At 47.5% G+C, this 25,026-nt stretch overlaps 1 protein-coding gene across 1 annotated transcript; it reads right to left on the reverse strand.

Moving 5' to 3' along the window:
• Nucleotides 1–17,497: 17,497 nt before the first annotated feature.
• Nucleotides 17,498–24,462, reverse strand: LOC123064229 (WAT1-related protein At5g64700-like). The gene is made up of 5 exons (XM_044487754.1): nucleotides 24,191–24,462; nucleotides 18,572–18,926; nucleotides 18,306–18,464; nucleotides 17,988–18,139; nucleotides 17,498–17,669 (listed from the first exon to the last, which is right to left on the reverse strand). The coding sequence occupies exons 1-5, from the start codon at nucleotides 24,460–24,462 to the stop codon at nucleotides 17,498–17,500; spliced, it is 1,110 nt and encodes a 369-aa protein (XP_044343689.1).
• Nucleotides 24,463–25,026: the final 564 nt, after the last annotated feature.

Genomic DNA, 25,026 nt, shown 5'->3' on the forward strand with positions numbered 1-25,026 from the left:
GAAAATACCTTCTCATGAAATCTCCGTTGAGTTTCTTGGGAGCTACTGGCAGTTGCTTTATTCAAATAACATATACTCGATGGAGGACATTCTAAAGGGTAAAATGTCGCTTGTGTTGGAACTAGAAATGCCAAAACCGACGACATGACAAGTTCATTGGCCTAGGTGCCACCTCCTAGTGACCAGGTTGCATTGTTAGTGGCAGATGGTGTGGCCAGCACGGTGGCCTGACGATAAGTTGGTCAGATCCAGGCGGATTTGGTCATGGTGGCTTGATGGTGCACTTGTTGATGCGTTCTGTGTGGAGCTCAAGAGGTTGATCCGGGCGAAAGCTTGTCTCCAGACTTTCCGGAGCCGGCGATCGCGACGCTTTCGAGCGTTGTGTCCTTCCTGTGGGCATCGTCAAGGTACTCTCAGCCCCAATCCGGACAACTTCGGAGGAAACTCTAGATCCGTGTGGTCGAACAATGATGGTGCTTTGGCACCGTATCCCCTCTCTAGGGCTTCATCTTTGGAGCTAGGCATTGGCAAGCGGGACCGATAGAAGAGGTGTTGGCGTGGGTCTTCTGTGGTAACGATGATGGAGTGCATGATGTCGGAGACATGGCAATGGTTGCGGTAGTCGGCTCTTCTTCGACGTGGTCATGGGATTACCTCAGCTCGTTTTGTTGCGGTGAAGTTGGAGCTGCAGCGTCGGGGCCCCTGTGTGGACAATGATACGCAACAGATGGTCCGTTGGGTGATCTTTTAGGGCGCCAGCCTTGCATAGTTCTCCTTTGGAACTATTCTTCAGAGTTGGAGTTGTGCTGTCCTCGGCATGGGTGGCTGAGTTTGGGACATTCCTTCTTGTGTTTCCACATAGCCTCTACGGTGAAGGTTGGGTTGATGTTCTTCTTCGGCGAGGTCAGAGTCGCTTGCTCGAAGATTAGGGAGGGCGATGACACCTGTTGGGGAGAAGTGATGATGATGACGTAGATGTGCGATCTTGGCGAAGCCCTCTATGTGAGGTGTTGTGTGGGGTATTGTGGGGCAGCCGCTCAGCGGTTTGTGACGGTTTTTACCCGGTTTTTCGCTAATTAAGTGGACAACTCTCTTCTGCTTAATTAATAGATGAGACAAATCTTTTGTCTCTGTTTTGAATAAAAAATAGTGAACCCGGTTGAATTTCTGTATTGTATGAAAAAAAGATGAACAGTGTGTGATATGCTTTCAGTTGTTGGGAGAAAATTTAGGTTCGGATCGAAGATTTTTTTTTTTTCGAGAACGAGGTTCCGATGGAAGTGACTGACACAAAATGAAAAAACAGGTACCTGACAAATAGACAATCCGTATTAAGTTAGATGGAAAAAAATGAGATTGTTAGAAGGAACGGGAACATATATTCATATGCTTGGTCGAAGCAAATTTCTAGCCCGCTCGCTGTTGTTTACGCACCACTAATTATATTCATGGAGAAGGTGGATCTGCGCGTGCTAGACTGCCCTTCGCCGTCGCAACGCAAGCTCTTCGTCGACAGGTCAGTGTCGCACAATGATTGTAGTCAATCGAGAAGTAAGCTAGACAATTAAGACCAGCCATGGATTCCATGGATGATAGCGATCATTGTTAGGAGTAGGCCACGTAACGGTGGTGATCAACATCTGCGTGTGTTGGTCGAGTATGGACGCCCGTGTGTGGCCGCGTCCGGGGCCGTGGCGAGTGGGGTCTTCGAGCCACGCGGACATGCAGTCGTTTGGGCGCTGCATGTAGTGAGCCGGCCGAGTCTCCGTGCAGCAGGCTACAAAGCAAGGTTTTAAATGGCCTAGCCCCGCTATAGCCTTTCAGAGCTCTCCTGCTAAAGCTATGCACTTTAACATCAAATTAAAAATGACACTAATAGCCTGCTATTTTCTGCTATAGCGCTAAATTCGGAGTCAATTAGCTCACTAAGCCGCTATACCAAAACCAACTTTCTGCATTGTTTTTTGTTCTTCTTTCTATATATGTGATGCATTGATACGAAGCTTGGTTATTTAATTAGGACACCTGATTGGTCCTTGGATTTTGATGTACCAACACATGTATATTTTAAGTATATGTGATATACTCCCTCCGTCCGGAACTACTTGTCATCAAAATCGATGAAAATTGATGTATCTAGAACTAAAATACATCTAGATACATCCATTTCCATGACAAGTATTTTCGGACGGAGGGAGTATTATATATGATGCCTTTTTTATACTTATTTTTTCAATTCTTCATGATTTATGAAAAACACAAAATGGGCTTAGCTTCGCTTTAACTTTTCATAGCTTCCGCCGCTAAATGGCATAGCCCGCTATTTCAAACATTGCTACAAAGCTGGCCACATCCAGGTTGTTAGTAGTGTGCATGTAGCTGGGGATTAGCTAGCTATAGGTAGTTAGTGCATGGGGTTACACTGGTAGAAAAAGAGGCTTCCGTCCAGCCCCATTAGTCGCGAAACTGTAGAAACCGCGACTAATGAAGTCTTTAGTCGCGGTTCGGCAGACGAACCGCGACCAAAGGCCTGGGCCCAGGGCGCTCGGTGGCCAGCTGGTGCACGTGAGGGGCTTTAGTCGCGGTTGGCCAGGCCAACCGCGACTAAAGGTGCGCAAAGGCCTTTAGTCGCGGTTGGCCAGGCCAACCGCGACTAAAGCTCCTCCCCTATATATACCAGTTCAGCACGCTCACTTAGCCATTTGGTGCCACTTCTCTTCACAAGCTTCACAAGGGGGTGTAGGTTTGCTTTTGGTTCCTCTTATGCACACAAGGTGTTTGATGAAATGCCCTAAGAGGGTGAAACAAACATGATATGAAGTGTTGGAGCCACACTTGAGGTTCCTCATTTATTTTTTCCTCCTCGATCGCGGTTAGCAACTTGAACCTTTCATGCATGTGTGTCATTGATAAAATATGCATGTGTGCAGTTCATTGTTTAATTTATATTGTTTGTAGCTAGTTAGTTTAACAAATGCATGATGGTTAATTATATATTTTATATTATAATAATGCAGATGAATCGGCAATGGATGTACGGTAACCGACTCTCCGGCGAGTTCACTACGGGTTTGAAAGATTTCCTCGTAGTGGCTAATGCGAACAAGCAGGGGGGTTTTGTTATCTGTCCATGTGTTATCTGTAAGAATCAGAAGGGTTACTCTTCCTCAAGAGATGTTCACATGCATCTGCTTCGGCACGGTTTCATGCCAAGCTATAATTGTTGGACCAAGCATGGAGAAAGAGGGGTTATAATGGAAGAAGATGAAGAAGGGGATGATTTCATCGATGAAAGCTATCTTGCTCATTTCGGTGATACTTTCATGGAGGATGCTGAAGGTGAAGGGGAAGGTGAAGAAGAGGCACGTGATGATCCCGTTGATGATCTTGGTCGGACCATTGCTGATGCACGGAGACGCTGCGAAACTGAAAAGGAGAGGGAGAATTTGGATCGCATGTTAGAGGATCACAGAAAGGCGTTGTACCCCGGATGCGATGATGGTCTGAAAAAGCTGGGCTGCACACTGGATTTGCTGAAATGGAAGGCAGAGGCAGGTGTAGCTGACTCGGCATTTGAAAACTTGCTGAAAATGTTGAAGAATATGTTTCCAAAGGATAACGAGTTGCCCGCCAGTACGTACGAAGCAAAGAAGGTTGTCTGCCATCTAGGTTTAGAGGTTCTGAAGATACATGCATGCATCAACGACTGCATCCTCTACCGCGGTGAATACGAGAATTTGAATGAATGCCCGGTATGCACTGCATTGCGTTATAAGATCAGAGGCGATGACCCTGGTGACGATGTTGAGGGCCAGAAACCCAGGAAGAGGGTTCCCGCCAAGGTGATGTGGTATGCTCCTATAATACCACGGTTGAAACGTCTGTTCAGGAACAAAGAGCATGCCAAGTTGTTGCGATGGCACAAAGAGGACCGTAAGTCGGACGGGGAGTTGAGACAGACCGCAGATGGAACGCAATGGAGAAAGATCGACAGATGGTTCAAAGATTTTGCAGCTGACGCAAGGAACATAAGATTTGCTCTAAGTACGGATGGCATGAATCCTTTTGGCGAGCAGAGATCCAGCCATAGCACCTGGCCCGTGACTCTATGCATCTACAACCTTCCTCCTTGGTTGTGCATGAAGCGGAAGTTCATTATGATGCCAGTGCTCATCCAAGGTCCGAAGCAACCCGGCAACGACATCGATGTGTACCTAAGGCCATTAGTTGATGAACTTTTACAGCTGTGGGGTGGTGTCCGTGTGTGGGATGAGCACAAACAAGAGGAATTTGACCTACGAGCGTTGCTTTTCGTAACCATCAACGATTGGCCTGCTCTTAGTAACCTTTCGGGACTGTCAAATAAGGGATACAATGCATGCACGCACTGCTTACATGAGACTGAAAGTGTACATTTGCCAAATTGTAAGAAGAACGTGTACCTTGGGCATCGTCGATTTCTTCCGAAAATTCATCCAGTAAGAAAGAAAGGCAAGCATTACAACGGCAAGGCAGATCACCGGCCGAAGCCTGCGGAACGCACTGGTGCTGAGGTATTTGATATGGTCAAGGATTTGAAAGTCATCTTTGGAAAGGGTCCTGGCGGACAATCAGTTCCGAAGGGAGCTGACGGGCACGCAGCCATGTGGAAGAAGAAATCTATATTCTGGGAGCTAGAATATTGGAAAGTCCTAGATGTCCGCTCTGCAATCGACGTGATGCACGTTACGAAGAATATTTGCGTGAACCTCCTAAGCTTCTTGGGCGTGTATGGGAAGACAAATGATACAAAGGAAGCACGGCAGGACCAGCAACGTTTGAAAGACCCTGATGACCGGCATCCGGAATGGTTTCAAGGTCGTGCCAGCTACGCTCTGACCAAAGAAGAGAAGGTCATCTTTTTTGAATGCCTGAGCAGTATGAAGGTCCCGTCTGGATTCTCGTCCAATATAAAGGGAATAATAAACATGGCGGAGAAAAAGTTCCAAAACCTGAAGTCTCACGACTGCCACGTGATTATGACGCAATTGCTTTCGATTGCTTTGAGGGGGCTCCTGCCGGAAAATGTTCGAGTAGCCATTGTGAAGCTATGTGCATTCCTCAATGCAATCTCTCAGAAGGTAATCAATCCAGAAGTTCTACCACGGTTACAGAACGATGTGATCCAATGCCTTGTCAGTTTCGAGTTGGTGTTCCCGCCATCCTTCTTCAATATTATGACGCAGCTCCTGGTTCACCTAGTCGAAGAGATTTTCGTTCTCGGTCCTGTATTTCTACACAATATGTTCCCCTTCGAGAGGTTCATGGGAGTATTAAAGAAATATGTTCGTAACCGTGCTAGGCCAGAAGGAAGCATCGCCAAGGGCTATGGAAATGAGGAGGTAATTGAGTTTTGTGTTGACTTTGTTCCTGACCTTAAGCCGATTGGTCTTCCTCGATCGCGGCACGAGGGGAGACTAAGTGGAAAAGGCACGATCGGAAGGAAATCAACGATATGTATGGACGGCCATTCTCTGACTGAAGCACACCACACTGTACTGACCAATTCCAGCTTGGTGGCTCCGTACTTTGAGAAACACAAGAATATTTTACGCTCGGACAACCCGGGGAAGCCTGAATCCTGGATTAGGAAGGCCCACATGGAGACTTTCGGCAGTTGGTTGAGAAAACATTTAATGAATGACAATGATGTTGTAGATCAGCTGTACATGTTGGCCAAGACACCATCTTCGACTATAACGACTTTCCAAGGGTACGAGATAAATGGGAATACATTTTACACGATCGTCCAAGATAAAAAGAGCACCAACCAAAACAGTGGTGTCCGCTTTGATGCAGCAACCGAGAATGGGCAAAAGGTCACATATTATGGTTACATAGAGGAGATATGGGAACTTGACTATGGACCCTCCTTTAAGGTCCCTTTGTTCCGGTGCAAATGGTTCAAGCTAACAGGAGGTGGGGTAAAGGTGGACGAGCAATACGGAATGACAATGGTGGATTTCAACAATCTTGGTTACCTTGACGAACCATTCGTCCTTGCCAAAGATGTCGCTCAGGTTTTTTATTTGAAGGACATGAGTAGCAAACCGAGGAAACGGAAAGATAAGAAAACGATCAGTACATCATGCGATGATCCAAAGCGCCACATTGTTCTTTCAGGGAAAAGAAACATCGTGGGAGTGGAGGACAAGACAGACATGTCAGAAGATTATAATATGTTTGGTGAAATTCCGCCCTTCAAAGTGAACATTGACCCAAGCATTAAGTTAAATGATGAGGATGCTCCATGGATACGGCACAATCGTAAGCAAGCAGGGACACAAGGGAAGAATTGATGTGTAATAATTTATTGTACCAAACTTTGTATTTGGTCGATGAACTGAATGATGTATCAGACCTTTTGTCAAACCTTCAAGGGGTTTTAAAATGAATTAGTTTTATTTTTCTGATTTTAAAAGGAAAAAGGAAGAAGAAGAAAGAAGGAAAAAGGAAGAAAAAAACAGAAGAAAAAAACAGAAGAAAAAAGGAAAAACAGAAGAAAAAAACAAACAGAAGAAAAACATAAGAAAAAAACAGAAGAAAAAAGGAAAAAGGAAAAAAGGAAGAAAAAAAGAAAATATGCCACCTACTGGGCCACCACGGCCTGAATACGACTAGAAACCCATTAAAGGGCCAGGATTCAGGCCCGCAGAAGGCCGAGTAGGCCCACAGGCACATAGTGACAGAATTGGCCCGTAAGCCTGCATTTGAGAGGAGCTCGAAGTGGTGAGCGCAGCCGCGCTTATAAACCACTGTCGAAGCCTCTCGACTAGCGAGGTGGGACTAAACATCCCACCGAACCGCGCCAGTTCTAGCACAGACCTTTAGTCGCGGTTGGAGAGGCGGACCGCGACTAAAGGGTCTTTCTGCGCGGGAACGGAAGCGGCGCCAAAACCCTTTAGTCCCGGTTGGGGAGGCGGACCGCGACTAAAGGGTACCTTTAGTCGCGGTCCGCCTCTCCAACCGCGACTAAAGGTACCCTTTAGTCGCGGTCCGCCTCTCCAACCGCGACTAAAGGTGCGTCTATAAATACTGCACTTAGCAGTTTTGCCACTTCCCATTCTCCTCTCTCTCGACGCCGAAGCGCTGCCCCGACGCCGACGCCGAAGCCCTGCCCCGACGCCGACGCCGACGCCGAAGCCCTGCACGCCGCCGCCCCCGTCCCCAGTGAGCGCCGCCTCCGCCCGTGCCCTGCCCTTGCCCGCCGCCCGTGCCTTGCGCCCTTGCCCGCCGCCCGCCGCCCGCCGCCCGCCGCCCTGCCGCCCGCCGCCCGCTGGCCCTGCCTGCCGTCCTCCGCGCGCCGGCAGAAGAAGAAGAAGGAAGAAGAAAAAGGAAGAAGAAGAAGAAAGAAAAAGGAAAAAGGAAGAAGAAGAAAGAAGGAAGAAGAAAACAAAAGAAAAACAGAAGAAAAACAAGAAAAAGGAAGAAAAAAGGAAAAAGGAAGAAAAAAAGAAAAAGGAAGAAAACAACAGAAGAAAAAAAGAAAGAAGAAAAAAAAGGAAGAAGAAAAAAAGAAAGAAGAAAGAAAGAAGAAAGAATATGTTTTGGAATTCATTAATATTTTTTTGTTTTGATGAATTTTTTTGTGTCTAATAAAATCAATTTTTTGAAATACACGAATAATTTTTAAATTCACGAATATGTCATGAATCAGTGAAAAAATTAAATACGTGAACTATTCTGAAATCCCTAAACATTTTTTGAATACACAATATGTTTTTATTCCTGTTTTTTCCACAAAATCATCAACATTTTTTGAAAACCTTTTTTTTTGCAAAATCACAATGTTTTTGTATCCATGAACATTTTATGATTCATTTTTTTGAATTCACATACATTTTATGATTTCTCAAATATCTTTTTTCATTGCTATATTTTGATATACTGAATTGTTTTAAAGATGAAAACGATAAAAACAGGAAAAGAAAAAATGAAATGAAATGAAAAAGAAAAGAAAAAAGAGTGTGGCCAGCACCCCCCGCCCTGCACATGGGCCATCCCGACCCCACATATATTCGTCTCCATCCGCATCCCTGGCCAAACCCTAGCCACTCTACTCCAAGCTCTGTTCGGACAATTTGTTTATACGGAGAGGGGCGGCGAGGGGGGCGGCGATGCGCGCGGTGTTTTTTTAGGGATCGAGAGGGGACGGCGAGGGTTATAAATGTGTTGTCCTCGCCTCCCCTCTCCGTGACGCCGTCGTCTGCCGCCCCGTCTCGCGCTCTACCGCGACACCCTCTCCCACCCCTTCCTCGCCCCCTCCTTTCGCCACCGCCCTTTCGCCACCGCCACCGCCACCGCCCCCCTTCTTCACTTAATTAATTTGTTTTTACTACATGTTTTCAGGACTGACATAATGGCGGACGATAGAGCTGACCCGATTATGGACAACTATGATCCGGACGGTGAAGCACATATGTTCGGCATCATAAACGGCGATATTCTATATGTGCCGACCGGAGAAGAAGAAGATGATATCTCTTCTTATCTGAACCTTGACGATGAAGATGAAGGGCGCCGTCAGCAAGATGATGCCGAACAAACGTCGATAAACGACGATCTTCAAATGGAAGTAGCAACCACCTCCGGCGCCGAGGTATATATATACATTGAGCCTCTGGTGATACAAACTAACTGATTTGAATAAATATGTGTGTACTAACGCGCGCGACTCTTTCTTATTTTAGCCCTCGGCCGGATCGTCGAAACAATCGAGTACGTCGTCAAAGCGTGGCGCAACCAAGACGATGAAACAAGGAGAAACATGCACCATCGAGGTTGTCGACAGTGCAACCGGCAGGCCGCTGGAGCCCCGCAAGAACGCCACCAAGTTTGTCAGCCAATGCGGAGCCATTGTTAGAGACAACGTCTCGATCACCGTCCAGGAGTGGAATGAGCCAAAGAAGGCACGAATTGATGGTTTCACTTTTGTCGATAAGAGAACAAAAAAAGATTGCTTCAAGAAGCTTATGGAACATTTCGTTCTACCTCCGGAATACAACAAATTCGATGAGGAGGGTAACAAGATTGAGGAAAACAAGGAGAGGAGGAGGCTAGTCAAACAGTTCGCTCTTCATAAGATGGCCGACGCATTCCGGAAATTCAAGCAAAATCTAGCCCATGACTTTGTCAAGCAGAACAAGACTCCGGATTTCAAAGGACAATATGAGAAACTGAAACATGATTGGCCAGAATTTGTGAAGCAAAAGAAATCGGAGCAGTTCATTCAAATATCGAAAAAAAATAAGGAAAATGCGGCTAAGAAGGAGTACAATCATATTATGGGGCCAGGAGGGTATCGCCTTTGGGAGCCTAGGTGGGAGAAGATGGAGAACGAGCTGAGGGCGCGAGGAATCCGTCCAGGTACGGAGGGATGGGACCCAAGGGCCAAAAGCTGGTGGTACGGGCATGGGGGAACGCTGAACCCGGAGACAGGGGAGTGTGTTTACCGGGGCAAATTAATTAAACCCACCCAAGCCCTTATTAACGCAATGAGGGATGCTCAACAGGGGAAGATCAAGTTCAACAGAGAGAACGACGCGCTGACAAAAGCCCTCGGGAATCCTGAACACGGAGGACGTGTACGAGGCATGGGGCACATTCCGTGGAAAATAGGGTTCCCCCAGAACGATGACCCGTACGGTTACAGAAGCCGTAAGAGAAAGATGGATCGGGAAGCAGATGTTGTGGCGCGGTTGGCATCGGAAATGGATGTGATGAAGAAAACCATGAGTGTACTAGTAGCCGAAAGAGATGCAGCTCGGGTGCAGCATGAAGATCATCCAGCGGATCTCGGAAGCCAGCAGCGGAGAAGCAGCGTGGCTTCCACGGAGGCCCCACCGGCTGGTGCAGATGCACCGACGATCGAAATTACTGCACCGGAGCCTCTGGTGGTCCAAATTACTGCACCGGAGCCTCTGGTGGTCGAAATTACTTCACCGGAGCATCCTCGCTACCCCGTGGACGATATAAAGGAGATGAAAGAATGTCATCTGTATTATCCTATCGGGAACATGTCCATGAAGGTAGCCATCGGCAGTGCTTTACCATGTTTACCTGGAGCACTCCACCACAACAACCCCATTCAAGATGGCTATGCTCGTGTCACGGTGGAGGACATAGTCCAAGGGTTTGAGGACCTGGAGATTGACATTGCTACACCTGAAGGGGAGAAAAGACTTGGAGATGTCAAGCGCCATTTCATTCTATGGCAAAAGAAGTTTATCAAGTTTCCAGGCGAGGCGCCAAGGACAACAAGTCCACCCCCCTACGGTGGTGGTGGTGGCGGTGGCGGTGGTGGTGGTGGTGGTGGTGGTGGCGGTTCACCTACACCTCCGTCACGTCAGCCGACGCCGCCCCCCAGTCCACAACGTCCGGCGGGTGATCAGCCGCCGCCCCCCAGTCCTCGTCCAGCGGGTGATCAGACGCCGCCTCCCAATCCACCTCCGGCAAAGAAGCAGAAGCAGTCCTGGATTATTAACCCGGACCCTTATGTACCTAAGACCACAAAGGTACCGGAGCCATCACTGAAGCCTCTCCCCACAAGGCCTTGGGAACGTAGTGCCGAGGAAGTCGACGCGGCCGCGGCTGCTGATTTGGAGAAATGGAAGGCGGACTGCAAGAAGAAAAGAGAGCCCGAGCCCAAGCCAGTATTTTCTGATGAGCAAAAGAAGTGGGCTAAGTCATTTTTGAGCACACCGTCCCAAGCCGCGAAGAATCTGCCTAACGACTATGCACGTGAACTTCGCAGGCAGGCACTCATGTTCAAGGAGAACAAAGAGCGGGAGAAGGCCGAAAGTAAAAAAAGCGGGAAACAAGTTGCCCAGCTCGGGGAACAAAGTAAACAATCGATTGCCCCGCTTATAGTGGAAGCCTTCTGTCCGGATGCCCCCGAGATCATACAAGCTGCGGCAGCACAGAGATTGACTGTAACGAGTGCCAGAGAACAAGCGGCCAACTTAGGTATTACTCTTCGTGAACTGTTAGGCCTTGATGAGGCGCCAGTGAAGGAGGTAGTAATTACATATGTCAAGAATGGGCCTCTCGTCGAGCCTGCGCAGGAAAAGGATCTACCTCCACAAATGAAAGGTCTGCTGAAATGGTACAAGGGTTACATAAAAAATAAAAACGCCAAAGAATATATTTATGCGGAAGTTAGACATGAGCATCACTTCAAACATTACTATGTACAAATTGAACTGAGTGAATTGTTCCAGCTTTTCAATCTGCGCGAGCTCGATAAATCTATCATCAGTTGCTACGTTCTGTAAGTGATTTATTAATTTCTACCCCATCTCGTTCATATTGCCTGCACTATATATATGTCCTAACTATATTGTTGTGTCCGCTATTATACATGCAGAATGAAGATTAAGGAATGCAGAGTAAGGAACATCCATGATGTTGGGTTCATTGACCCACACATCGTTAATGGACATGTGTTGGAGCGTTACCCCGCCGACGTGGAGGCAGACCTGTGGCAGTTTCTTACAAAGCAGGAACTCAAAAGTGATATTCTATTTCCTTACCATTTTGAGTGAGTGTTTCTGTCTTGAGCACATTCTCTTTTGTTTACTCCATGCATGGTATGTGGCCGGCTAATCGATGAGTTATGCATGACGTACTGTGCATGTATCGTGTCCGCAGGTTCCACTGGATTCTGCTAGTAATTAAAGTTAACACCTCAGAATGTCTCGTCCACGACTCTGTGAATATGGATCCAAAGCTTTGGGGCGGCATGAGAAGAATGTTGCAGAAGTAATTATTTTCATTCATTTGCGCTCTATATCGATCGGCCTATTTCGTTCATTTCCTAATATCAAGTAACTAATTAATAACTCTCTTGTTCATTTAATTTTCTTTGCCTCGTAGGGTTTGGAGACGGTTCGTAGATACAAAGGTCGGTGAATTCAAAAAAGAGCTAGAATTCAAAATGTTAAAGGCTAAGAATGCTGGGGATATTCAGCCACCGGAGACTAATCTATGTGGATACTATGTCTGTGAGATGATCCGGAGATACACCTCTGAGCGGGTTCCGAGTGATACCAATGCTCAGAGGAATAACCTCCGGTGGATGCTTAGTCCAGAAGCTCGCTTCCGACCACTTCAAGAGGAACTAGCTGGATGGTTCAGCAGGGAAATCCTCCATCCTAAAGGAGAACACTATTACGAGGACGTAGAACTTTATATGCATTAAATCATGTATGGAAACTTGTTCAAAATTGTATATGGTCATCCGATGATATTGAATATATATTGTATATTCCTCTTGAATTCTTTTTGGTTCTAATTTCAAATTTATTTGAAATTGTACATTCATATGCATGTATGTAGTACCGTAGAATATATGAAACTCCTTCAAAATTAAAATAAAGCACAAAAGAAATAAAACAATACAAATTAAACAGAAAACAGGTTTAAGGGGGGGGGGGGCTAACCCTAAACCTGCGGCGGCCTTTAGTCGCGGTTGGCCAGAAGAACCGCGACTAAAGGTCCTCCGCCCCGACGGCCACCTGGCGCCCACGTGGACGGGCCTTTAGTCGCGGTTCTTAAGCAACCGCGACTAAAGGGGGGGGGGCCTTTAGTCGCGCCCGTTCGGTCGCGGTTGCGCAACCGCGACTAATGGCAGTTGCGAACCGCGACCAAAGGCCCTTTTTCCACCAGTGTTAGTGGCCGATCTGGGCGGCTGGGCTGTGCGTGCGTATTAAAGTGGCTGCAGTGCTGCTGTGTAGAGGAGCCAGAAAGAGATGTAGCCTATGGAAGTGTATGTGCGCTCTCCGTGGCGGTGGTGTCGAGTTCGTGCTGGGGAAAAAGATCGCCGTTGTTGCGGCGGGCGTATGTGCGCCGGTAAACCATCGTGTCCCTGTGTTTCCTCTCTTCCTCCTTGTTCCTTCTGCGGTTCGAGCGCAGCGAGAGCGAGAGCGAGCTAGGGTTCAGGGTTTAGGTTCCAACAATCATGAGGTAGATGACGACGAGTTTTCGGCAAGAAAAAGGAGGAGGCGGGGCTGGAGCGAGGGAGCATGGACGAGTTCCAGCGGTGAAGGACTGTTGGTTGTTGGAACCGCTCTCTCTCTGATGGATGGAGCACTTTTTCTGGCGATCAACGCCCAGGCGCCCAAACGCCTCCTTTATATTCAGCACACAGACTACATCACGGCTCATTCCAGCGCCTGCTCAACCCATCACCACAACAACGGACACTCGCCAAGACCATTGATGCGGCCACGCACCAGCGCCCGGCTCGACGCACGCATACGCTGATCACCTACTCATGGCTTATGCCTACCACTCACCCCCTAAGTCATGACCTCGTTCTCGTCAGAGTTGTTGCAGCTCCCGTCGTTGATGTCGCCACGACCGTGACCCGGCCCGCGGACGCGACCTGGCGCAATGACGCCGGTCCCATCGTGCTCCGTCACGATTCCGGCAACACATGCTGAGCTCCTTCTCCGCCGGCGACACACGCCTAGCGTCCCTCTGTGCCCCGCACGTCTCGCGCGCACCCGACGCGCCCGACGAGCCCAACCGCACCAATGCGTCCCGCACGTCCCGCGCGCACCCGACGCGCCCGACGTGCCCGAGTGCACCAGAAGCTCACCGCGCGCCGCCTCCGCGTCCGCCATGGCAGCCGCCAGCGACAAACGCCGGAAGGATGTAGCCGAACTCGAGCACGGACTCGAGCACACCGGCGACATACGCCTCCTCCCAACGTCAACCGCACACTCGTACGCGTGCCCGCGGTCCCGACGCGCCCGACGCGTCCAGGGTGCACCCATAACACGCACCGGTCGCGCCCGGCTCGCCGCCACGGCTTATTGCCCTGCACCGCTGCGGACTCCATGCCGCCATGCAGTGCCTCCACGCTGCCATGCCGTGCTGCGCCACCGCGCCACCACGCAGCGCCTCGGCGGCCTCCGCGGTCGCCGCACGTACGACGTCACCGCCCGCCGCCTCCGCCACGCGCCATGGCAGCCACATCGCCGCCCACCTCCATAGGCCGACACACGGCCTGGAGCTCCATCGCGCAGCCGCCGGCGAGCGCCGCTATCGCTGCCATGCCTCCGGCACGGCAAGCACGCCCAAGACACCAAGCTCATGATAACAATTGTTGGAACCTCTCTCTCTCTCTCTCTGATGGATGGAGCACTTTTTCTGGCGACCAACGGCCCGGCGACGAACGCCCCGGCGCCCAAACGCCTCCTTTATATTCAACACACATGCTACATCACGGCTCATTCCAGCGCCTGCTCAACCCATCGCCACAGCAACGGACACTCGCCAAGACCATTGATGCGGCCACGCACCAGGGCCCGGCTCGACGCACGCACACGCTGATCACCTACTCATGGCTTATGCCTAACGTTGGCCACAATAAACTGCGGCGACGATCAGGATGCAGTGAGCACGTGTGTGGGCACGTGCTGACCGTGTCGGATGCGTCAGGTCCGTGGCGTGTGCGTGCGTAGGCGTGAGTGTGTGGTGTGTACGTATGCGTGTGTGCGTGCAGTAGGGGCATCGTAGACGCAGGAGGCCGTTGGCGAGCGAGGCGGTGTGATCGGGTCAGACCAGTGCGGGTTCGGCGTGACCTAGACGTGTGTGTGCGCGGCGTGGGCGCGGCCAGAGCGGGCCAGGTCGTGGCTTCATCGGGCGGGGGGCGTGCGGGTCATGCCCAACGTCTGCCCGGGGTATAAGTGCACCTGCGGGGCTCGTTGTAATGGTGTGGAGTCGAGTTTGTGCTCGGGAAAAAGACCGTTCGTGTGGTGGCGTTCGTGCGCCGGAAACTCTCGCGGTGTCCCCTGTGTCCTTCTTCTTCCTCCTGTCTTCTTCTTCTCTCTTGTGTCGTTCGAGCGCAGCAAAGAGAGAGTGAGAGCTAGAGAGGAGCTAGGGCTAGCTAGGGCAAGGCCACGGCAACAACAAGGACACTACGCGGGCGATACGAGGGAGCTGGTGAGAGACGATGGCGGCAGCCCGTACGGATGGACTACACTTGAGTCGCATGGTGTTATTAGTAATAGTACCACATCGCTCGCGGAGAAGACAACCGAACGATCTATAAACTGGTTTTCCGATTCATGACTCATCGCGCGGCAAGCGTGATAAGCAACAACCAAAGCCAATCAGCGATACAAAATTGTGGAACGCATGCTGCAAGTCCCTTTCAGCCAGCCATCCAGCCAGGCTTTGATTGATGGAGCTTCTCAGCCGCCCAGTTAGGCGAGGCTTTGATGGGAGCTTCTCAGCCGTCCAGCTAGGCTTTGAAAGCTCTTGACATGCAAAATTATCACACCGACATGGTGTGCAAAGCTTTTTTTTTCCTTCTCTTCTTCTTCTTTTGCTTCCGGTTGATTTCTTTATCACATTAATGTTGAAATAGGAAGTTTAGTACCGCACTGGATTTAGAGAAAGAGTCGGACCTCTTTATAAGTGTTCTTCTTCTACATGCTATTAGAACATGAGAAGAGAAGTGGTTCACGTGCGATCCTCCTCCGTCCGCCTCACGTTGCATCACACACGTCGTGTTTCGTTAATGGGTCGAGCCAAGCTAAGACGTATGTTGCCCATGCGCTTGCGGTTAATTTTTGCCGATTAGAAACGGAGAATCCTTCACAGACGAGTCAGGATCGGAGACGTCGGATCGTTGGTTCTTGCCGACTTGCACATGGGTCCAACCCACATCTCTCTACCCGGTCACCCCTATACATCTGAGGTGTCGGCCAACCCTAGCCACCACGAAGAACAGATTACATCTATTTGGTGACAAAAGCCCTCGGTTGTTGCCGACTCTGATGGAAGGACAAGTCACTACAAAATTTATTCTATTTAATGATGAAACAGGAAACATCGCCTAAAATCATTTTCTGTGACCGTCCGCCATGACGAGGTGTTTTCCTCTCGGGGCAGTGCCCTCAGCAACTTTGGCTACGTTCTGGCCCAATTTTCGGCAACGCTATTCGGCGTCAAAAGGCGTGTCCATTTTCTGGGACGTTTTGTAGCATCACATAAATTGTTGAGCGGGGCAATGTCTTCAAATATAATAAGAAAAATAACTGACTCTTTCTTAAGCTGACTAAAATGGCTTGAAAAATATATTTTGGGGAGTAGTTGTTAAAGGTTGTGTCAATGTTTTCTGAAAGTAGTCAATCTCCTTTCTTGCAGTGTTCTTGAATTTTTTGGTGAACCCCTACACTATATTTGCTTCCTGTGGCTTGAATGCAGGGGTTAATTGGAAATGTCTAACCTTTTGTTAATTTTGAAATGCATGTGTTTAGTGCTGCTGGCCCCTAAAATAATTGTCAGGGACAATTTGGGCATCCAAATGGGGCTGATAATATTTTTACCCATACTTGGGGAGTTTATGACATATTGTAAACACTTTTGCTTAGCTGTTTAAAGAAACATTATTTTTGCCATTATTTTAAATATGAATGTGAACTGAGTCTGGATCAAAGTGAAGTTTAGCAAAATTAATTGTGATGACATGGCACCATTAGCACGGGTTCACTGTAGTTAATCACAGGGGGTGTTACACACTTTGTCTGGTTGCAAAAATGGCAAAAGACTTTGAATGTCACTTTTACAGGGTCAATATTTTCTGTCCTCTTGTCCACAGTTTATTGATTCTATCACTACCAATGAGATTTGCGGAAAAGATCTTTAACATATATGTCATCTTACCATGTGACTCGTTATTTGTTCTATTTGTAAAACACTCACTTCCACACCTAGTGCTAGTGGAGTAGATGTCTGTTTGAAGATTAGTCAAACATTCAGCAGTATGACCATCAAAATATTAACTAAAATACTAAAGTTGTAAGAGTACAAAAGTTATATAATGCATTTTCATAATGTATATATTTCTTATACAAAAATGTCTTAGCTATTGATGATTGAAGTGTAACATTGGAAACTATGTAGTAATCTCGAAGTTGACAAGTAACACAAGAAGTACATATATTGAAGTTCTTCTGATCTGTATAAATGATAATTGTTCATGATACTACTATATACTGCTCACATGCAGTTGAATTTTTTACAAGTGTCTTGTCAATTGTACATGTGTTATCTTAGTTGAGCTTTACAATTCAGAGGCGAATTGTGTCAGGCAGGTGCGCGGGGGGGGGGGGGGGGGGGGGGGGGGGGGGCTCACCCCCTTTTTTGTTGCCTTTCGCATTTGAATCTTTATATCTTTTCAATTGCAAGTCCAGATTAAATTTCGTTTACATATTCAAGTTACTTATGACGATGGCTCTGAAATAAGATCGTTTTTCAGTACATTTTGATAAATTTTGAAACTTCACCAAGTTCAACTGCCAAAACTTAGAATGGATGGCAAATTCACTAAGTTTCAGAAACTAAAACATAAAATCGTGCAGGAAATCAAACAAGTTTGTGAATCCCTAGGTAATCATGAGGCAGGGCACATCTGGGCAGGTCCATGCCAATGCGAATTTCCACTTTACACATGTGATGTTAGTTCCTCCTCTTCAATTTTTTGGTGCCTTGGCGATCCGTCTGCTTGAACTTGAATTTCCCCTGGCACTGCTGATGTTATCTTAATATCCATTTCCTTGATTTTACCCCATAGCAAGCTATATAGGCCACCAATTAGTAGAATTCCTCCCAAAATACTGTAAAACAAATATTATTTTGATCATAATCACAATCATTCAAGATAATTAGTTAAAATGTTCGAGCTTATAGTTTGCCAGCAATCTTTTGGCAGGCGAGCTCTATTGTCTTTAGTTTTAGGGGTTTGCACACGTTCCCAAAAACATATCACTGTAAATATCATTTCTATCTGTTAATAGACATCTCTCCTCTCGGTTGATCAAAAATATATTCCCCATTTTTTTCATTCTTTTTTTGCGGGTCCCTCATTTTGTCATTCAATCATGGTGTATGTTGCCTTCATGAATACAAAAAACATGGTGTGTTGAAAGGATTACCTCCCTAGGCGGACAGTTTCTCCGAGGAAAAACGATGAGCAGAAAATCGTGAAAACCAAGGCCAATGGACTCCACATCGCGACAAACACCGGCCCTCTCATCTCTGCACACCACGCCTGTAGGTACATTAACGCACCCGTCCCCAAGAAGGCCTGTAACAATTAAGCGAGTGATGTGTGGGTGAGTCATTCTGCACATCAGCCTCATCAATTTCAACACTTCGATCAAAATAGTTTGAACACGTAGATTAAAATTACTCAACTATTTTTATATATGCACCAAGTGGAATAAAACAAGATAGCAAAGTAACAAACTTACGGAGTAGATGACCGCAAGGAGGCCAATGTCTAGCCCAAGTTTCCATTTGGTGAAGTCCCTCTCAAAAGCCACTGCCACGACGAAGGACTGAAGCGCACCAAACAGGCATTGCAGTGCCGTGGCCATAAGCTTGTTTGGATATTCTTTAAGTAATGGAACCTGCATTCATCACACGTGCGTCAACGTAAGAGCATTATGCAACTAAATAAAGAAGTAATTAAACCCTAATTACATTCATGCAATTTTTTAAATATATTGGTTTGAACCTCGAGGACGATCCAGAGAGACAAGGTTGCACATGCGACGATGAGAAGGAAGGTTCCTTTGATCCACTCGGATCCAGTGCTGACACTGTGCGGCTTGTGAGCGAAGACGGGGTTGCGAGTGAGCGGGCGTATGGAAGGGTCGGCATAGAAGGCGATGATGAGCACTCCGGCGAGGCAAAGCGTGACGCCGGCGAGCTTGGCCAGCCCAGAGCGGCTCCGGAGCTTTACTGACTCCATTCGTAGCAGCAGCGCGAGGAGGAAGGTGGCGACGGGAATGGAGTTTGTCGCGGCTGACCCCACAGTCGCCGAGGTCCGCTTCAGGCTCATGTTGTACACGTTCAAGGTGAAGGTGTTCCTGCGATGCGTGCATCAAGATATAGCAAAAAAAAAATCAAGATTTGTAGTATTAAGTTTAGTCGAAACTGTTAGAGATAGAAACTTATACGATGTAATCTCAACTATTTTTCCTCTAGCTTTCTCTCTCGTAACCCTCTCGATCTCCTTCTCCTGTAACCACCTGTATCCTAGCGATCGGGTGAAACTTGTACGCCACGCAAGGGCTCTTCTTGCTATCGATCAATATAACCCACGCGGCTCTCTACGGAGAGTAGGAACGCTTCCACAAAACCTTACATGGTATACAGAGCCAGCCTCTTCCAATCTATCTAGCCTTCGATCAAAAGTTCATCGCCATGTCTTCTTCAACTCTGGTTGCCCTCAACCTTGGACAACCGCCAAGCGAGAAGTTGGCCAGGGGGAACTATCTCCTTTGGAAGGCTCAAGTTATGCCGGCCCTGCGAGGAGCGCAGGTCACCGGCCTCCTGGACGGCACCGACGCAGCGCCCCCGAAGACGGTGGAGCAGCAGCAGTCGGATAAGAGCACGACCAACGTGCCGAATCCGGTCTACGGACCATGGCTATCCAAGGATCAGCAAGTTCTCAGCTTCCTGCTGAACTCCCTGTCAAAAGAGATACTTGCACAGGTCGTAGGAAAAGAAAGCACCTTCGACCTATGGCCTGCGCTCACAACCCTCTTCGCCTCGCAGTCCCAATCTCGGATCACGAATCTGAGAATCGCCATTACCACCACCAAGAAGGGAAACATGCCAAGCACCCTGTTCATGTCCAAGATGAAAAGTCTAGCGGATGAATTGGCGGCTGCTGGTCGACCTGTCTCTGATCCGGAGATGGTTGATTACATCCTCGCCGGCTTAGATCGCGACTACGATCCAGTAGTTGCTGCGGTTGGTGCTATCAAAAATACAATCTCTGTTGATGATCTCTTTGCACAGATTGCTGCCTTCGATCAAAGGATGGAGATGCTTGGAGATACTCCTGCAGGTGGCTTCAACTCATCTGCAAACGCGGCCTACAGAGGGCGCAGCCAGGCTCGGGGCAAAGGCCCTCGCGGCCGAGGAAACAGGGGGCGGGGGCGTGGAGATCGCCCCCCTTCTTCTCCTGGACGTAGCGGTGGCGGCAACTATCAGCAGCGTCCACGACAACAACAGCAGCACCAACAAGATCGTGACTACCCGGAGTGCCAGATATGCTACAAGCATCATCCTGGTGGCGCTAGGGCATGCTGGCATCGGTATGACGATGATCATCATGATGAAAAGGAGGCCAACGCCATCACCAACTCCTATGGAATCAATACCAATTGGTTTGCAGATTCTGGTGCCACCGAACACATCACCGGGGAACTTGACAAGCTGACGATGCGGGAGAAATATCACGGAGGTGATCAAGTGCACACGGCGAGTGGTTCTGGTATGGATATTACTCATATTGGAAACTCAATTGTTAGAACCCCCTTAAAAGATTTGCATCTAAACTATGTTTTGCATAGTCCCCAAGCATCGAAAAATCTTATCTCAGTTCATCGTTTTGCCCTTGACAATAATGTTCTTATCATATTTTATCCTTACTCTTTTGTGGTTAAGGACTTGGCAACGGGGAGAACCATTCTGAGAGGAAAATGTGAGGGGGGACTCTACCCTCTCATATCATCATCATCATGGAAAAATAAACAAGCATGGAGTGTCATCAAGCCATCTTCTTCAAAGTGGCATAGTCGGTTGGGTCATCCGTCTTCGGTCATTGTTCAACATGTTCTTAGTAGAAATAAACTTCCTTATGAGTCTAGTGCTGAGTCAGTTTGTGATTCGTGTCAACAAGCTAAAAGTCATCAATTACCGTATCCTATTTCTACCAGTGTATCCACTGCTCCATTGCAACTTATATTCTCAGATGTATGGGGGCCAGCCCCTACTTCAGTTGGTAGATTCTCATATTATGTAAGCTTCATTGATGACTATAGTAAATTTACTTGGATTTATCTGTTAAAGAAACGATCCGAAGTTTTCCAAGTGTTCACCAATTTTCAAAATCTTGTTGAACGTCAATTGAACTCCAAAATTCTTGCCATGCAAACCGACTGGGGTGGTGAGTATGAGAAACTCAATTCCTTCTTTCAAAAGATTGGAATTTCTCATCATGTATCTTGTCCTCATGCTCACCAACAGAATGGCTCTGCCGAACGGAAACATCGTCATGTTGTTGAAGTAGGATTGGCACTGCTAGCAAATGCATCTATGCCTCTGAAATTCTGGGATGAAGCCTTTTTGACTGCCACATATCTCATCAATATTCGTCCTAGCAAAGTCATCAAATTTGAAAATCCCATCACACGACTTTTTGGTGTCACTCCAGATTACACATCCCTCCGTATTTTTGGTTGTGCATGTTGGCCAAATCTTCGACCATACAACACACGCAAACTTGCGTTTCGTTCAAAAAGATGTGTCTTTCTAGGCTATAGCCCTATGCACAAAGGAGTCAAATGTCTTGATGTCTCCACGGGTAGAGTCTACATATCTAGAGATGTTGTTTTTGATGAATCAGTTTTTCCATTTGAGTCGCTCCATCCAAACGCCGGTGCTCTTCTCCGTAAAGAAATTCTTCTTCTTCCGGATTTTGATCAAGGGGGCGATAACAATTGTGCTGACCAAGATGATACTCCTGCTAGTTCTGCTCTTGGTAGTTTGCCTGTGCAGGTATCCGAAGAAAACGGTGAAGAAAATGATCAAAATCATCAAAATCCAGCACAAAATGATGTGTTATTTCATGCTAATGGAGGAGCACCAGCTGGCGTGGAACACGAGGATGATACGCATGCGCCTGCCACTCCTGTTCGCCTGTCCTCCTCGGATCACGTGCGGGCATCTTCCTCGGATCAAACGCCTGACAGCGGGATCAAGCGGCCAGCGATAGCGATGGGCGCGCGTGCGCGCATGCAGCAAACTGGCGACGCGGGATTCCACGCGCGGCCAGCGACGGGCGCGCGTGCGCGCATGCAGCCAACTGGCGACGACGGATCCTCTACGGAACCCAGCTCTGTGGCCCAAACAAACTCCAGTTCAGGTGCGGCCACACCAGCAGCTACGGGATCATCTGCATCGACAGATTCTGCACAAGTGGAGGGTTCCCCTGGATCTTCTGCGACAAGTCAGAATGTTCAACCTTCTATTCAGCAGCAACATAATATCACTTCAAGGGTGATGACCAGGTTACAGAAAGGTATTAAAAACCCCAAAGTACGAACTGATGGTACTATACGATACGGTATGTTGTGTATTTCAGGTGAGCCAACAAAATTGAGTGATGCACTTAAAGATCCCAGGTGGAAAGCAGCTATGGATGAAGAGTATGGTGCACTTATAAAGAATAAAACCTGGCATCTAGTACCTAATCATAGAGGTAAAAATGTTATTGATTGCAAATGGGTATATAGAATCAAAAAGAAGGCAGATGGCTCCATTGACAGGTACAAGGCACGTCTAGTTGCTAAAGGTTTTAAACAACGCTATTGCATTGATTATGAAGATACTTTTAGTCCTGTTGTAAAGGCTGCAACTATAAGACTTGTGCTAGCTATTGCAATATCCAGGGGATGGAGCCTGAGACAACTAGATGTACAGAACGCGTTTTTGCATGGTGTTCTGGAAGAGGAGGTCTATATGAAGCAACCACAAGGGTATGAGAATAAGCAAACACCTCACTATGTGTGCAAACTGGACAAAGCTCTCTATGGACTGAAACAAGCGCCAAGAGCATGGTACTCTAAGTTGAGTTCAAAATTGAAGTACCTTGGTTTTATTGCATCCAAAGCTGACATGTCTCTCTTCATTTATAACAAGGCAAATACTGTTATTTTCGTGCTTATATATGTTGATGACATCATAGTTGCAAGTTCTTCACAAAATGCCACTAATGCACTCTTGCATGATTTAAGTTCAGAATTTTCCTTGAAGGATCTTGGTGACTTACACTTCTTCTTAGGCATTGAAGTTGGAAAGATTCAAGATGGTATAGTATTAAAACAAGAAAAATATGCCACTGAACTTTTGGCTCGCATGGGGATGAAGGATTGCAAGCCTTCACCTACGCCATTATCCTCTTCAGAACAACTTTCAGCACATGAAGGGGAGCCACTCAGGGAAGAAGAAAGCACCAAGTACAGGAGTGTTGTTGGAGCTTTACAGTACTTGACTCTGACACGACCAGATATTTTATTTGTTGTTAACAAAGTTTGCCAATATCTGCATGCACCTACCTCCACTCACTGGACAGCTGTCAAGAGAATTGTACGGTACATCAAGCACACCTTAAGTTTGGGAATTCAGTTCAAACGTTCCAATTCTACACTTGTTAGTGCCTTTTCTGATGCTGACTGGGCAGGCTGCAGTGATGACAGGAAATCAACTGGAGGTTTTGCAGTCTTCTTTGGTTCTAATCTTATTTCTTGGAGTGCTAGAAAACAGGCAACTGTGTCAAGATCAAGTACCGAAGCAGAATACAAGTCATTGGCTAATGCTACTGCTGAGATCATTTGGTTGGAATCACTGCTTGAAGAACTAGGAATAAAGCGGCAACGTATCTCATGTCTGTGGTGTGACAATTTGGGTGCCACTTATCTGTCTGCCAACGCTGTCTTTCATGCTAGAACCAAACATATTGAAATAGATTTTCACTTTGTTCGAGAAAGGGTTGCTGAAAAGAAATTGGAGATACGGTTCATTCCTTCCAAAGATCAAGTTGCAGATGGTTTCACCAAAGCATTACCAGTCAAGCCTTTTGAAGAGTTCAAGAACAACCTTAATTTAGGATAGTTGAGATTAAGGGAGGGTGTTAGAGATAGAAACTTATACGATGTAATCTCAACTATTTTTCCTCTAGCTTTCTCTCTCGTAACCCTCTCGATCTCCTTCTCCTGTAACCACCTGTATCCTAGCGATCGGGTGAAACTTGTACGCCACGCAAGGGCTCTTCTTGCTATCGATCAATATAACCCACGCGGCTCTCTACGGAGAGTAGGAACGCTTCCACAAAACCTTACAGAAACTTTGCCTAATGCAACCAAGTTTGCATGTAGGAAGAATTCTTGATATCCCCAAAATATCCAGATAATCAAGCGAGTATCTTGAAATTTCCAAACTCCGGTGGAGTTTTTCTAATCCAGACCTGCCCCGTCGCATTTTTAGAAGAAAAACAAATAGTAGGTTGCCGAGTAGCAAATGCACAAACATATATATGTACCCGAGCAAAAAATATATGTACCCGAGCAAGGCGTATAGGAAGAGCTTGAAGAGCAGCCGGCATGACATTGCTGGCGCCGATGGTGTTGCGGTTGTTGATCGGCTCTGGCGGCAGGTGCAATCGATAAGCGCGACTGGAAGGAGGAGCGCAGTGGCGGTGGCGAGGCGGTAGAAGATAAAGACGTAGGTGTTGACGCCGCTGTCGAAGGCGGCCTTAGAGACCACGAAGAGCCCCGTATAGATGGCCTGGATTGCCACAGCCACCACGTACGGCTTTTTGCTCCGGTCGGCCATTGGTGCCAACGTCGCCGGCGATGTAAATGTAGTAATGCCGGCCGGTACTTTAATGGCTTGCAATGTGTGTATGTGTAGGGTGTGTGTGTGTGTTTCACTTGCGGAAGATCTTTTCCTTCTGTGTTTGGAGTTCAGTGTCCTTATATATATGGATTCACTTGAGCACAGTGTACTACTACTAATCACACTACTAACCAAGCTCATTAGTAAAGGCCAAAGGCCCAAGTTGGTGGCTGCCCGTGAAAAGAGTCGACAGAACCACAGAGGTTGCACACGTACCTAGGGCAGCCCTCTCTTCCTCCTTTCTCGACTGACACCCGATGCGGCGTGACGCTTCATTTTCCTCCTCACTTCTTTTCCCATACCTGGAACACCTCACATGCAATTTGTGGACGCTTGGTGCAATTAAAGGACGATGACGCCTTATTCGGTTGATTCCTGAAGAATCCCTTGCTCTATTTGCAACCGTTAGTAGATTGGTACAGAGGAAATTATCAATGATTATGCTTCTTAATATGCTAGATGAAATTTTCTTCATTTTGTGTATATGCGTGTGCTGTGCGT

This window comes from Triticum aestivum, chromosome 3B, assembly GCF_018294505.1.
Source record: "Triticum aestivum cultivar Chinese Spring chromosome 3B, IWGSC CS RefSeq v2.1, whole genome shotgun sequence".
Classification (NCBI taxonomy): domain Eukaryota; kingdom Viridiplantae; phylum Streptophyta; class Magnoliopsida; order Poales; family Poaceae; genus Triticum; species Triticum aestivum.

What these genes read in the sequence shown, in the direction of transcription:
- LOC123064229 (XM_044487754.1), bottom strand. Translation starts at nt 24,462, where the DNA reads ATGGCCGACCGGAGCAAAAAGCCGTACGTGGTGGCTGTGGCAATCCAG. An exon ending in CTCTCTGGATCGTCCTCGAG is followed by an intron (nt 18,465 to 18,571) that starts GTTCAAACCAAT and finishes TGATGAATGCAG; the next exon opens with GTTCCATTACTTAAAGAATA. An exon ending in GAAACTGTCCGCCTAGGGAG is followed by an intron (nt 17,670 to 17,987) that starts GTAATCCTTTCA and finishes TTTGTTTTACAG; the next exon opens with TATTTTGGGAGGAATTCTAC.